At 43.8% G+C, this 15204-nt stretch overlaps 1 protein-coding gene across 1 annotated transcript in view; it reads right to left on the bottom strand.

The window, feature by feature from the left end:
• LOC146990018 (neural-cadherin) overlaps positions 1–14839 on the bottom strand; it is a 325636-nt gene extending 310797 nt beyond the window's left edge. The window contains exon 1 of the mRNA XM_085767491.1: positions 13528–14839. Within this exon, the coding sequence (XP_085623617.1) occupies positions 13528–14590 (1063 nt within the window). The 5' untranslated portion in view covers positions 14591–14839. The remainder of the gene's footprint in view (positions 1–13527) is intronic.
• Between the last annotated feature and the right edge of the window lie 365 nt (positions 14840–15204).

The raw sequence follows: 15204 nt of genomic DNA, 5'->3' as shown, positions 1-15204 counted from the left end.
GTGATTATATGACAGTGACATGGGGAAACTTTAATAAATCAAGCTAACTGTCTCAACAAAGCTAGACATACAAAACTGGTTATCCACAAAAGGTTGAACTAAATATTATTGTTTTTTCAAGTGGCTGCCGTTTTTGTGAGGATGAGACAAATGAAGCATAATGTGTTAATTAGTGACCTTTACAAGTGCTATAGGCAGATTACGTTACCTCCAGGCAGAGCCAGGTTTCAGACTGAAGTATATTTACAAAAATATCAATGTTCCAAGTACCTCAATTCTGAATTTCTGCCATCTCATTATGCCCACTAGATTTTATCTCAGTGATATGCCCTCAAAACAGAACAATTTATGCTTTCAGCCTCTGCCCCTCAGGTACCTTCAGCCTTTGAGCAGCAGCCTGCAGGGCTCCAGTAATGGACATCACACGGTACATCTTCTCGAGCAAGGTTCTGTCCTTGATCATTACTACACCACGCTGCAGCAGAGCCAGCTGACTTACCCATTCACCAGTTGCCTCCATATATAGGCTTTTTATTGAGTGTTCTGCCAAACGAGCACATCTTAAAATGGAAACGAACATTCTGTGCATAAAATGTGAGATGAATCCATTTCCCCACTGTGAATGAAAGATGCTGCACATAAACAGAAGCAGCTCTGTGACGCTTAGAGCAGAGCAACAGGCTAACTTTCAAGTGAGAAAACAGGGCATATTCTCCTTCAACTCAGGTGCGATGGGCTCAACTCAAGACCCATAACAGTATGTTGCATTTCACACCTGTTCCTGGGACAGAGCACGGCTTGCCATGACATTGTACAGACATTGCTGGTCTCAAGACTGTAGTTTCTGTGTAACAAACTAACTAAGGTGAACCTAGGGCTTCCCCCTACCAAAGATTTTCTTGGTCGACCAGTAGTCGTCATTTAGGGCCATTAGTATCGTTATCTCTTTATCTATTATCTGTGACTAACCGTAGCAAATAATGATACTAGGGGTGCAACAGTACAGGTAGCCCACAGTACGGTCCCTACCTCGGTTTTTGGGCTACAGTTTCGGTTCGGTTCCGATAAATTATTTGTGAATGAAGAGAACTGTTTTTTTCTCCAGAAAATATATTTAAAATCTTATTTCCTTGTAGAACTCTATCTCATGCACACAAACACATAGACATCGAACCTGTCTGTGAACAGCCCCTCCTCTCTGTGCACACTCCTCTCTGAAGCCACTTTCAAACAGAGATCCCGCTAAATTACCATCAAGGAAGGCTCTCACTATGCTGGCGGCCGCCACAGTCTAGTTTGGGCTCAGCCATAGTCTCTCACAGGAAAAAAAAGAAAAGAAAATTATGTTTTTTAAAACAGCGTTTCACCATCTCTCATTTCTGTCAGTCAGCCCCTCCTCCTGCTGGACACACAAACATGTGCGCATGGACAGGTGTCGCGCTGGAACGCAAATAAACTAAATGTACTAAATCACGCTAATTGTACAGTCTCCAAATTACCCCGCAATCGCAATCAGCGAGCGCTCATGCTGGCCATGCCTGTTTGTTTTCTCCTTTTCCACTTCTGTGTGTGAGCTGAACTTTCAACCCGGCTCCAGTTGCAACAGTGTGATAGGGGGCAGGGTTTCCGTTGTCCGGTAATTACCAGACTTTGACCGGAAAAATCTGCCGAAGTCCGGTATTTTCTAACCCCGCCGGTCAAAATGTCCGGTGAAAATATTCCCTCCGAGTCCGAGCACAATTTGAATTTTATTAAAAAATCAAACAAAAAAAAAAACGAAATCAGAGATTTCAGCGACATCTAGATTGAGTGGAGAGAGGCTTCTCTCTGCAGAATCGCATCAAAACAGCACAGTGAAGTTGCCTGGGGGAGAGCAAAGTCACACGACTGCGCGGAGACACTGCACACATTAGATTAGAACAGCTGCAGCACATTTCACACACGCGAAAATGCGCAAAAAGTGAAAGAAAAAAGAGAACTTGTCAAGGGATTTTTTTTTCAGTTTGTTTGTAGAGTTTTTTTATTATTTCAAGTTGCCAGCACGCCGTGTTATTATGAAATGAGCCGGTCCAAGATGTGTTTAATGTTTGCAAATTATTGTATCTGAGAAAAGGCCTTCAGCTTCTTTATGTTCTTTATGTAGGAGCGCAGGGTTGTGCAATATTTATTTTATAATTTACGTGGTCAATTGACGGCATTAACAGTAAATTACGTCCACCATGAATAGATTTTTCGACCAGCGCAACATCGTCCCGTTCAGTCACCTCCGCATAGCGCTCTTTCTCCGTCGTCGACACACACACACACACACACACACACCAGCGCGCCGCACATGCAGTGCCCACGGTAAAAACGAATTCCCCCCCACCCATCCCCGGACGTTACGATCGCAAGCCCCCCCCCCCCCGACGGTCCGACCCCCGCCACAGTATCCTTGCAATAAACCTGTGGGAAACACTGACCTGATAGCTCAATAAAGTCAGACAATATTTGACCGGAATTTCAAACATTTGTCCGGTAAATTGAAAACCTGCCGGTCACGTTGTCCGGTGCCATTTTTTTCTAGCGGAAACGCTGATAGGGGTTAGTCACCGTGAGTGGGTGGAGGCACAACAGTGATTGGACATTAACTCACGGAGGAGGGCTTTCGCCAGGCACACGCACGCACGCACGCACGCACGCACGCACGCACGCACGCACACACACACACACACACACACACACACACAGCAGCCTGTAAAGCAGTAAGTGCCAATGCAAAATTAATTGCAAAATTGCGGTCCATAAGGGTGTATTGTTACAGTTCAATATTTTACCAAGTACTGTCGCATCCCTAAATGATACAGTGTTTCCCATTAATTAACAAGACTGTGACAGACTATGGGCCCTAGTTCAGTGGCGCAGCACAGGTGGCGCAAGGTAGCGCAGCCGGTGTAATGCAAGTTTCGACCAGCGCAGCCTAGCGCAAAGTCAGATTGGCAGATTCGTAGATCGCGCTGCGCTGAGATAGGCGTGGCTGCGCAGCAGGGAGAGGCATCACAGATTCAGCTTGGTGCAGTGGAAGTTTTGTGCGAAAATGTCCCGCCGAGGTTGCGCTGAAAGCTCGCCACCTCAAACCAGGTCTACTCTCAGCGCAGGGCGAAGTGCAGCAGGTGCAGTGGAAGTTTGGCTGACTGACGTGCAGTGCACACACGTCACCAAGACCTCACAGGCAGGTTTCCACAGTTCCAGGCACATTTCAATGCAATAAATATCCACAATAACCACTATTTAATGCAACTAATGGAATCAACACGTGAATTTATATCTATATAGATTGTCCCGTCACATCTGACGTCAGATCAAAGCAGAGATCAAAGGCCGTCGGCACGCGTAATGGAAAACAGCTGCGGATGTCCCAAAAGCAGGACTGTGAGGGTGGATGACTGCATTTTGCTGCCGTGTTGAGACTACGCACTGTGCCCTTGTGATGATTTATTTATTTATTTACTTATTAATTCATTAGCGCGAGCGACCACGTCGTCACGCAGCCGTAATGAAAAACAAAACACAAATCATCATCTCTCTTTAGGGATGTCCCGATACCACTTTTTCACTTCCGATACGATACCGATATTGATCCGATATTAGGGGTGGTGAAAAAAAACGATTATTTATATTTTTCAAATTCTAATACAAAGGAGATCCTCCTGTTGCTGACTGACAGGCTGCCGCTGTCATGTTCTTCTATGGGACAGACAGTAGTGCGCTTACTTTTGAACTGTAAAATATTAAAAAATAAACCTTATTTACAACTGTTATTGAATTACTGTAGGTACATCAATGTCAAACAAAAGGCAAAATCTTCTTGCTTCAAGGTTTTATTTGTCACTCCAAATTGAAGATTATAGCCTGCCTTACAGTAAAAATGGCATACATAAAATAAAAAAAGGACTAAAGCAATATATTAAGCAGCAATATTTAAGCATCAAAGATGTTTAATCATACCCACATAGTTTGAAACAACGTTCAAAACACACAGCCAGTGTCACAACTAAGCATAAAGCCCGCTAGCTTAATGCTAACGTATAATGTAAAACGCCATAGACAGGCTAACAGAAATTAGCATCGTTAATTTAATGCTGGCTTTAGCACTGTTACTCGCGCCCGGTGTGAACGCACCGTAACCTGACCGTAACACGGCACAACATGTGGACCAGCTGGTCTTCCTCCAGAAGAATCTGACCACCGACCTTTAGAGCAATATAGCGCATTTACCGTTTATTAGCGGGCAAGCGCGACCTGACCATGCACCCGTGTGTGTGTGTTGCACACACGCTGTTGTTGTTGTGATCATGTGATCTCTGCATGCTGGAGCCGGCCGCGCTTCTTCTCTGGCAGGCGGCGCACCAACATTAAGGTGCATTAACGCCACCTACTGTGTTGGAGTGTGAACCAGAGTCACCTATTCATATGGGACAGAAGTGCTGGAGCGGAATAATGGACTGCTTTTATCGGAGCGTTTATATCGGAGATTTTAGATGCAGTCCGATATAATCCGATATTCGTTTTTTTGGCTGATATCGGACATAAATCCGATATCAATATCGGATCGGGACATCCCTATCTCTCTTAGCCCACCACAACAGCCTCGGTATCAGATAGTCAGTATATAGCCTATACTCAGCATCTCTATCACAGAAAAAAAAAGAGACGGACAGACAGAGACAGAGAGAGAGAGAGAGAGAGAGAGAGTCCTTTACGCTGATTTCATCCCGCATGGTGTTTGTTTATGTTGTGATTAGTGTACACCTCTCATCTTTCTCACACAGGGTTTGAATAAATGTGAGTTTCTTTATTAGTTTATTAGTTGTTGTTTTTTACACTGGGCAGCAGTTCTCAGTGTTTCAGATCAAACCTGATTAAGGATATTAGTAAACTCATTATTCGTCACTCTGAGCTCCGACCTCCGGACCAAAACAGCTGTTTCCTCCTGGGAGAGGTTCGGCCACTGGCGTCGCTGTCTCCTCCGTCCATGTCAAAGTATAAAATAACAAACTTGCAGCGCGCATCGCCCGCGGCGCAGTTAAAGGTGAGGAGAGGAGCTCATTTGATTGGTGAAGATCCGAATCGGCTGTGTTAATCCCGCTTCTCCTCCTCCTGTCTCCCTCCCACCCTGTCTCCTCCCTCTTTACCGTTTGCGCCGGTAGGAGGGATGAGGGGCGGGCTTGCACTGGCGTAAGTCGGACTGCGCTGCCCACCAAACTTGCGAAATGGACCTGGACACACCTCGTTGGCGTGGCGAAGCTGCGCTGCACTTAGACTTCGCTCGGTCTAGGAAACTAGGGCCCTATGGCCCACCATAGTATCTCACAGAAAAAAAACATAACCTCAATAAATAAAACATATTTTCCAAGGAGATTGCAAAACAGATTGTGTGTTAATACAAGAAATCGAACATACAAAATACATAGGCCTACATGAAAACACAAGTGCCGCCTTAGTTTTGACCGGTCACCCCTGTCACCACCCCCACCACCACTTTGCATGACTTACAGTATGTGCCTATAAAGTGGTGGGTGATATAACAATTTGCCTGGCACCGATTGATTTCATTTCAGTACCACGGTAGTGGACAGCTCCCTTTAAGAGCTTCTTAAGAAGCTTCTTTGGCGGGATCTTAAGGTTCTCTTAAGAAGGCAGTTAAGAACGTGTCTAGGAAACACCGGTATCTTAGCGCTCCTTCTCAGCCGAACCCTTAAGTCCTTAAGAACGATCAAATCTGGGAAACGCGGCCATTGACTATAAGTAAGTAACAAGCTGTGATAGACACATTTCTTTGTTTGCATGGTTCTTATAGCTATTACATTACTGCACATGACAGATTATCTTAACCATAAACGTTACTACAGCTGCCTGTAACAAACAGCCAAACTTCGAGAATGTTGGCACTTGGCAGCCTCTCCTGGCCTCCACAGTGCATTTGAATTTCTGGATGCAAATCTGCCAAACTGGTCTGTGTCACAAAACAGGAAGACAGTACTGTTCCTCCAGAACAAATGATACTAAAGGTTTCAGAGTTTCTGGCAATGACAGATGGTGGAAGGAGTGAAAAGTCTATTTAAAAAAAATCACTTCCATCTTGTTATCTTATGTAAAGCCAGACTGAAGGCGGGGGAAGGCAGTAAGTGATTTACTGTATGAGAAACAATACCCATAATAATGTTCTGGTTTGTAAGACAACCAATAGGTTTGTTGTGATATTAAGTAGGTAAGTAAGTATGTAAATCTTTACTGTAAGACAGCAGCACTACTGTACAACTGTTAAATCGAGGGGTTAGAACCAAAAGGGCGTAAGTGACATTTTGGGCAAAAATGAGTTCTATATATCAAAAGAAAGGTCTTGATGACTTGTTGATCCTGTATTGAATAAAGCAACAAAACAATAAAGACCTAACTCAAAAATGTGAGTAATGTTTGGAGCCAGAAGGGCGTGGCCCTGAAAAATACATCTAAATAAATAAATCTAAATACATGTCGGACCCACATGTTGGTTCAGAGCCAGAAGGGCATAAGTGTAGTTGTTGCCCTTTAACAGCAATGAAAATGGCTGAGAAAACTGCAGACATGGAACTGTCTGAGGCAGAAAAGATTTTGATGAATATTATGAAACAAACTGATGAATCCTATATTAAAGAAGTTAAAGATGAGTCAGAGTTGTTTTTGAATGTATGCCCTCACAAGAGTGATTACAGTAAGACAGAATCATGCCTTGAGAGCCTTACTGGGGTCATCCCTATGTTCCCCAGCTCCTATGTACCTGTTATGTGTGTGACTGGGCAACATAGAACCCTTTCATAGAAAAAGGGTCCTATGTTCCCCGCTTTTCCCCAAAAAGACCAGGGCAACATGCCATTTTTTGTCCCATACCTGCAGTGGAGTTGTGACTTTGCAGATTTTTGCCTATTTTTGAGTGAGAAGTTGAGTTGTGACTTTGAGTGAGAAGTGTAATTGTCCCATTGGTTGGGTTTAGGCAATAAAGACAGGAGTTGGTTAAGTTTAGTACAGTAAAAAGACCAGGTAGAGGCTAGACCATAGGGCTAGACAGGCCAGATAGATGGATAGAGTCCAGATAAGTAGAGAGAGTCCATCGACCAGCAACAGCGGGGAACATAGGACCCTTTTAAAATAATTAATGAATGAGTTACATGACAATTAATTACTTATTCAAGTGTTAATTATTCAATCAGTTCAATGCATTGTTCAGCAGATACGCCCAATATGTCCTAGAAGACTTGGAAATGTTTGGTGCCAAAAAGGCGTATGTGACGTTTTTGACATATTTTTTTGATTTTAAAATGTTTAAGAACATGTTCATTGTGTTAATATGTCATAAGTTTATTACATAAATACTCATTCATATAAGCATGTCTGTGGTTGCAATGTTGTGGTTTAAGGTTAATGAATACAGTTGATTGAAGTCTGGTCAAAATTTTGTTTTGCCTCTCCTGTAAAGTTTGTCAAATGTCACTTACGCCCTTTTGGTTCTAAGCCCTCGAAATCACCATTTAAATGGCAGTAATAGTTCTTCTTTTTCAAGCTGCTTTACAACTTTTTCCTTTGTTGCATTCAACTTCAGCTTTTACTGTCATTCAAACATGTTTCAAAAGCACCAAAAGGTTCAACATGTCAAGATCAATGGTAAATTTAGCATTATTCAGAAAATGTATCTTTCACAATGCTGCAAATGCGAAATACCACAGTTTTTAAAAAAAAAAAAAACTTTGACTATCCTTTCATATGAATAAACTCTAACTCCTCTACAGCCAACCTGTTGAGCTGCTGTTTATCTCATTTGCCGAAACCAGAGTGTTCTCCATCGCTCCCTGAGCTCACAGCAAATAAAGCATAAATTCTCTGTCGGCCATTCAACCAGAGAGCTGTGCTAGCAAAAGCCGGCAATTCCACAACAAATTTGACAGTAGCTGAAGATGAGTATTGGGATTTCTGCAAACTGCATTTGGCAAACTGTTGGCAAAAAGGCTTGGGAATCACCAGCCTGAATGTGTGAGCTGAGGAAACTAAGACTGACTTTGTTTCTCTGTAGGCTCTGCAACAACCATCAGGGGCACAGAAACTATAACTTTCTGTCGAAGCAAATGAAAAGAGCAATCAGAGTATGCCTGTGGAAGCTAAATGATTGTAGTGATGGTGGCGCACAGACTGATACAACACATAAGAACGTCAACTGAAATTGCACCCCTCTAATACAATAATAATACCAGACCATGAAACAACGTCCATTGGAAACAGGAAACAGTCTTTTTTCCCCATTATGATTGTCCGCTGCCAGAGGTCGCCAGACAATAATAAGCTGTTTGCACTAATGACATCTGGGGATGTTGTTTTTTTTTGTTTGTAGGGCCTGGGCGACATAAAAAAAAATCATGATCATTTTTTTCATATCAGTCGATATAGATATATCAATATCACGATTCTAATTAATATTTTTGTTAAAGGTACAATATGTAAGAAATCTAAAGCAGCCGGCCGTAAAATCCTCCTAATATGTCACAGAGACTCAGGAATAATGTTCATACAACATGATGAACTCACCAACAACAATAGCACAGCCAGAGTATTTGCATTAAAAGTATTTTTTTGCAGACTGCAAATCATGTTTATGTTTTGAATTTACGTGTTTACATGTTTATGCCACACAGCGCTCTCTCTAGTCACGGCGGCGGCGTCATTTCAGCCTCCGGTCTGCTTCCACTGAGCTGCCACTACGGCTGGGAGGAAAAACCAGATCGCTGTGTTTTGAATTTGACTGCAGTAACCGTTTTCGCCACATTCTTACATGGCACCTTTAAGTTTAAATGTTCAATACTCTCAAGTGAGATTTGAAGATATCAGAAGGTTATTTGTGATTTAAATATTTATTTTCAAAATTGAACATGACAGATGTAATGACGAACATTATACAACAGATTCAGATAGGTAAAACATGTATGTCTTATATAATATAATATAATATATTTATACATATGTTGTTTATATTCAAGCATCTTTCAAAGACGACATAATAGATTGTCTCAACTATTATCAGTTATGCTCTAAGGTAAAAAAAAGAGTGGGGTGGGGGACGTATCCCAGTTAATCTCAGTGCTGTCTTGTGTCTTAGCACTTGGTCTGGGCAGTGTTTAGGTCAGCATAATTGCCCGAGTGCGGTGCATTTGTGTCAGTGTGAACACAACAGTCGCACCGTGCTGCACCGTGAATGCTGTGTGTGTCTGTCTGTCTGTCTGTGGCAAGCATTCCATGTTCATTTTCATCATATAAAGCCTAGAAAGATTGTGTTAACACACATTAGGTTTTTACGTGTGTGTTAGATTTGCTTGTGTTGTTGCACCTGTGCAAGCTCAACCATCAGTTATCTTGATTAAAGCTGGCTGTTTCTCTTTATGAACTGATACAACAAGGTAGGACTCAAATGTGCACAAGGTCTACACGCACACAAACATATATGTGCTTGCGTGCACACTCAAAACAAACACTCAAAGCTGCAATTGGAGTTCGCTGAAACACACTTCTTACTCATTAGGGTTACAGAGCCTAGAAATTGGATTTTTCTTTCTTTCTTTTTTAACAAAGTGCTGGAGTTTTTTTTTATCTACGCAATACTTTTAATGAAGAAAGCCAAACTTCTAAGAACCAATATTGTTCAAACTCAGACATCTATATCCTAATGATTATTGTTTTATTTTTTTATACTTTTGGGGGATTCTATTTTTTATTAACTACCTAACTACATTATTATATTATATTATTATAATTTTAGAGATGGAGATGTACAAAGAGGGCAGTTTAAATGTAGAGGAGTGGAGGCAGGAGATTAGAATAAGATAAGATAAAAGGCAGAAAAAAATGTTACTCTCTCAGAGGGGAAAGCTTAACAGATGGACAAGAGAACTCTGTTTGACAAAATAAATCATTTAACTTATTAGCCATTCATCATTCCAATCAAGAGGACTCACCACAGTGTCATATTGACTTTTCAGAAACAGCCATTTAAAGAGGCTGGCAGATTGCTAGATGATTTATTAAGAAAATACAAATGTACAGAGTAGAATTAGCTGTGCAGCTGTACTTTAAAAAGAAACCTCGGCCAAAACACGGAAAAGGGAAAACCGTGGTGACATTTATTTGTCGACACAGGCAGGATTGACTGATGGATTGTATGGGGATAGCAATGACTTCTATTTACTGCTTGGGGAGTTACCCCAGTCTATTGCCAACTGCCACTTCATGGCTAACCCCAACCCCAACCAGTTCTTTCCGTTATCATTTAATAGTTTTGCCCTGTTTGGGTGGGCAATTTGCTCTAAAATAGGGGGTGAGTCGCCACAATGTGGCTGTGAACTGATTCAATTTTTTAAGCAATGCGTTCAAAGGCCACTTGGATCACACACAGTAAACTCCAACAGTCCTGGAGCTTAGCAGCACCTGTGGATTGCACCACAAACACAGACCACGACAAGAAGTGATTGTAGATCCTCACACATAATGCTCCCAGCATCTCTCTCTCTCTCCCTCTCTCTCTCTCTCAGACATTTGACTGTCCTTCGAAGAATTATGTCAGGAGCTCTCTCTCACTGTGTTAAACTGTGCCTCCACTCAAACTAAATCCCTGGAGTGAGAGTGAAAATAAGAGCGAGAAAGTACGAGAGCAAAGGAGAGAGTGGGAGAGAGGGGGAGAAAATGTGAGACAGAGGGACAGACAGAGAGAATGAGATGGGATTACAGGGATAATGCGAGCAGATGGAGGGAGGTCGAGGCTCCAGCAGGACTCGCCACTCCAAATGGATTAAAAGACTTCAGCCGAGCTACCGACAACCCAGCCACCGACAACTGAGCGGATGCCGCCTTCCTTGCGCTTCAGACACCAATCTGAGCCGGGCTCACCCCCTGCCGCCTGCTGCTAAGCCCGGAAATGAAAACTTGCCATCTTTCAGCATGAAGCAGGAAGCAGTTCAGTCATGAAAATGTATTCCAAACCCCATGGCCCTCTTCTCCTGTCCCCCACCCCATGACACATAAAAGGTTAGGATTAGAAGAAAAAAAAAAACATCCATTTAGAAACATTTACCCTGATCCTCCTCTTTAAACTTTGTATTAACATGCACACTGTTGGAGGAAAAACACACCCAAATTCAGATAAAGACGCCCCCAGGGCACAATGGGGATCCAATCACCCAAACCACTGTGGTCAGTAAGGGATTTGGTCACATAAGCAAAAATATGTTGCGTCTCTTTAATCTTCAAACACACTAAGCCATTTTACACTTAATACATAACTTTTCATTATTCTATCTGGTTGGATTGAGCTGGATTATAGATTAAAATGCACTTCCCAAACTTTCATTTCATAATAATGCAGATGACACTGTCACTGCCTCAAATACACAACATTTACATCTTTCAAATTTCATCTGAAGATATTCATTTTTTATGCGTTTGTTTTTCCTTCTCCACCAATTCATTCTTTGTGCTACTAAATTTTTTTGGTGCATTTGATTCCTTTTTATCTGTAAGATTAAACATGAAATTTAGCAAAAGCTCATTTACAGAGACTTTGTTGTCTAAATCAGGTTGGCACCGCAGTGTAGTGGTTATGTTGCCTCTCAACAAGGCAAGTCTAGGTTTGATTCCTGGGCCTGTGGCCTTTATGGGTGGAGTTTGGATGTTCTCCCTGTGCCTGCATCAAGTTCTCCCCAGGTTATCTGGCCTGTTGACCTGTCCAGGGCGTACACACCCTCACCCTGTGTCAACTGATTAGCTCCTGCCTCCCATGACCATAATAAGCAGTATAGACCATGGATGGGTACAGTATGCTGTCAAAGTCACAAGCTCTGCTATCTATAAACTCCACCAGCTGTTTCTCATCTTGATCCAATCACAACTGACACACTGGCATTTAGCCAAACACATGTAGGCTGGCATTTCAGCATCAGGAACATTTTATGACACACCTTCATTCACCAGCTCACCTGTTGACCCCTGACCATCTCCAGTCAAACTACCTGACCAAGAATTTACCTCCCATGGAGATATTCCAGTCTTCACGCTCCATCACCATCATAGTGATTATTAGAATAGAATAGGATATTAATCCACAAAGGGAAATTAAAGTGTCTATTCACATTTGACTTACACAACTAAGATAACACTTACAGTACAGACATGACACATAAACAAAAAGTTTTACTCTCGCTTGTATAAAAAAAGAAAAACTGAAAAAAAACTTTGCAGACCTTGTTATAACAATATAAGTTTCCCTGCCAAAAGTCCATGTCCTGAGTGCCTCCTTAAAATAAAACAGCAGCTGTCTTGTGATGTGTTCTAAAGAATCTCTCTGTGGATGCTGTAATACTGCAGCAGAAAGTCTGACACATAAAATGTACAGTTTTCCATCAATATTAATGTGTTAAATAATAAAATGAATGTAACAATAAGCCAACTGTGTGTGTGTGGTAACTCGGAGTGTAAATAATCACTCTGCCAAGAGCAAACTCAGCTTTTTTTCTGCATCAGGACAGTTCACATTACAAAGCCCAATAGGTCACATTGATTGGGTCACTCCCCCAGTCAAATGCTGTTAACTGGTCTTATTGGAACAGACTATGGCACTGCTTGCTTCCAAACACACTGACAGATAAGTAGATATGCAGATAGGAACAAGAGCAAACTCAATATTAGAGGATACATATTGTTGTTACACTCTATATAGTCTCCACTGCTCAGTGTCACTACCAATTAGCCCCGTCTCCCATTCCAGCACATATGCATTTTATTAATGTGGATATGACTGCGTGTTAACGTCCCCTCTGTTCCTCTGCATTATCCGCAGGTGATAATTAACCTGTTGGTACAGTGTCCTTTACGCGCTGCGCATCTCCCTTGAAGTCCCAGCATCTGTTGCTGCTGGCAGCATTAGCAGATGCATTTACGTTGCCCTAATTCATCCAAACACATGAATCATCATCAGCGCAGAAGAAAGCCTCTGCAGTTTAACCTCCGCTGTAATAGCTGGTCATTTTGACACTGCCTGATCTCCTCTGATCTCAGATATAAGCAGGATCGCACTGCATGGAAGTGAGGCTGCCTGGGAATACTGGTGGTATAAACTGAGGGAAGGCACCTAAACTGTGAGCACATAAACCCAGCGGGAGAATATTTGGTTGACAGTCAGATTTGCTCACTGTTCAAAGCCACTCTAAAGGGTTCAGAACCGCACTTCGACTCACTCTTTCTATGCGTGCGTATTTACGCACAAAATACAGCGTCAAAAATGTAACTGAATGACATAAAAGTGTGAAATGAGAAGAGCAAGTCTTATTTCTGTGTGTTTGGCAGTGAACAGAAGGGAGACAAGACACGCGCGCGATAACCATCGTGTTGAATACTGTCCCTCCCTCCCTCCCTCTCCCCCTCTCTCACACACACTGTCACACAAACACACTCGGTCTCTCACACTCGCGCGCTGACCTCTCTTATCCTGAACTTTGACGGCGATTTCCACCAGAGGTTCCGTCTCTCGGTCCAGCCTCCGTGATATGACTATATCCCCGCTGTCCCGGCTCACGCTGACCGGTGAGCTCTCCAGGTCGGGCTCCACCAGCTCGAACGTGGCCGACTGAAACCTCACCGGGTTCAGGTTCATCACCACCGAACCGATCCCCGCGTCCTCTGACACGTTGATGAAAACCGGGTTGTCCGAGTCCAGCACTGACCTGGACTTTCGCGCTGGTACTTTGAGTTGCGATTTAGGTTTCCGTCTCCCTGGCAGGGAGTTCAGAGAGGGCGCCATGGGCCATTGCTTTGGATTGATTTCCACTGTTATGCTTTGGCTCGTGCGCGGTGGCCACCCGCGGTCCCGGGCAAACACTTTAAACTTAATCGGTTGTTCCAGACCGAGGATGGAGTCCACTAGGAGGATGTCGCCGGTTTTGGGCACCGCGTAGAAACTCCCGTTTTTGGGCAGCGCGAAGTAGATGAGCTCCGCGTTCTTGCCGCTGTCACCGTCCCGCGCGGTGACCGAGTAGATCGCCGTGCGGAGCGCGGTGGCATCATCCAGGCTGAGCTTAACATCTGCACCGAGGAAGGTGGGCTGGTGGTCGTTGGTGTCCAGTACGTCCACTTTAATGGACGCCACCTCGGCCACTACCAGAGACTCATCACCCTCTTCCCGGGAGAGTCCCGCGCATTGCCCGCAACATAAACCCAGACCCAGTGCGTATTCATCCCGCTCCTCCCGATCCAGAACCCCAGAAGTCTTAAGTAAAACATGCCCCCGCTTGTTGTGCGCAAAGACACGGAAATTCTCGCTCCCGTCTCCCAGGAGTTTAAAGTGCGCTGCGGCTGAGCCGGATCCCTCGGTACCGCACAGTCTCTGTGAGTTGAGCCGTTTTAACGGGACGCTCAGTCCATTGACCCGTGAGCCCGGCGACGAGTTCTCAAACACATGCCCGTGAAAGAACGGCACCTGCTCCATGGTCCTGTTCCCGAGTGCACACCAAACCAAAAAAGGTAAAAACGCGACCCAAATCATGACTGGATATCTCACTGGTTCCACTGCACTAAAGCGCTCCTGCTACACCAAAATCCATGGATGCACTTGCTCCTCGGGAATATCTCTCCTCCTTACAGTCCAAAACTTCCATTACATGGGAGCGCACGTATTTGTTGGCACCATACTTCAACTCGACGCGGGAGAAGTTTGTCTCTGTGTGTTTGTACAGCGTGTCCACCTCCTCCTCCGTCCTCCTCTATCTGCCGTCTCACCAGCAGCGCTGTCTGTCTGTGCGCGTCCCACGAAAGAAAAAAAAAAACCGCTTCTTACAGCTCGAGTGCGCGCTTACCTCCGTTCCCTCCTCGCTCCCTTTTTGCGTGCGCTGTTTCCGATCTCGCACAGGGATCACACTTAATCCATGAGTTACTGCAAACTGCGCGCAGCCTCGCGCCGGCTTCCTTCTGAGACTGATCGCCTCTCATTAAAGGGAAATCAGTAATCTTAGCCTCTCTGGTGCACTGATGAGGACGTGGGTCAGAAGCGGACGCTTTACGCACGCAATGCCAAAACAGCCGGCGCATTGCATCTGCAGAGAGTGATGCTGCGGTAACGGAATCTCTCATCGGAAATGAACTTCTCAGCAAAGCGGCAGC

This window comes from Trachurus japonicus, chromosome 3, assembly GCF_045865225.1.
Source record: "Trachurus japonicus isolate A0001 chromosome 3, Traja_1.0".
NCBI classification, from domain to species: domain Eukaryota; kingdom Metazoa; phylum Chordata; class Actinopteri; order Carangiformes; family Carangidae; genus Trachurus; species Trachurus japonicus.
Note: the sequence above shows the minus strand (reverse complement) of the source record. Positions and strands in the feature narration are given on the sequence as shown.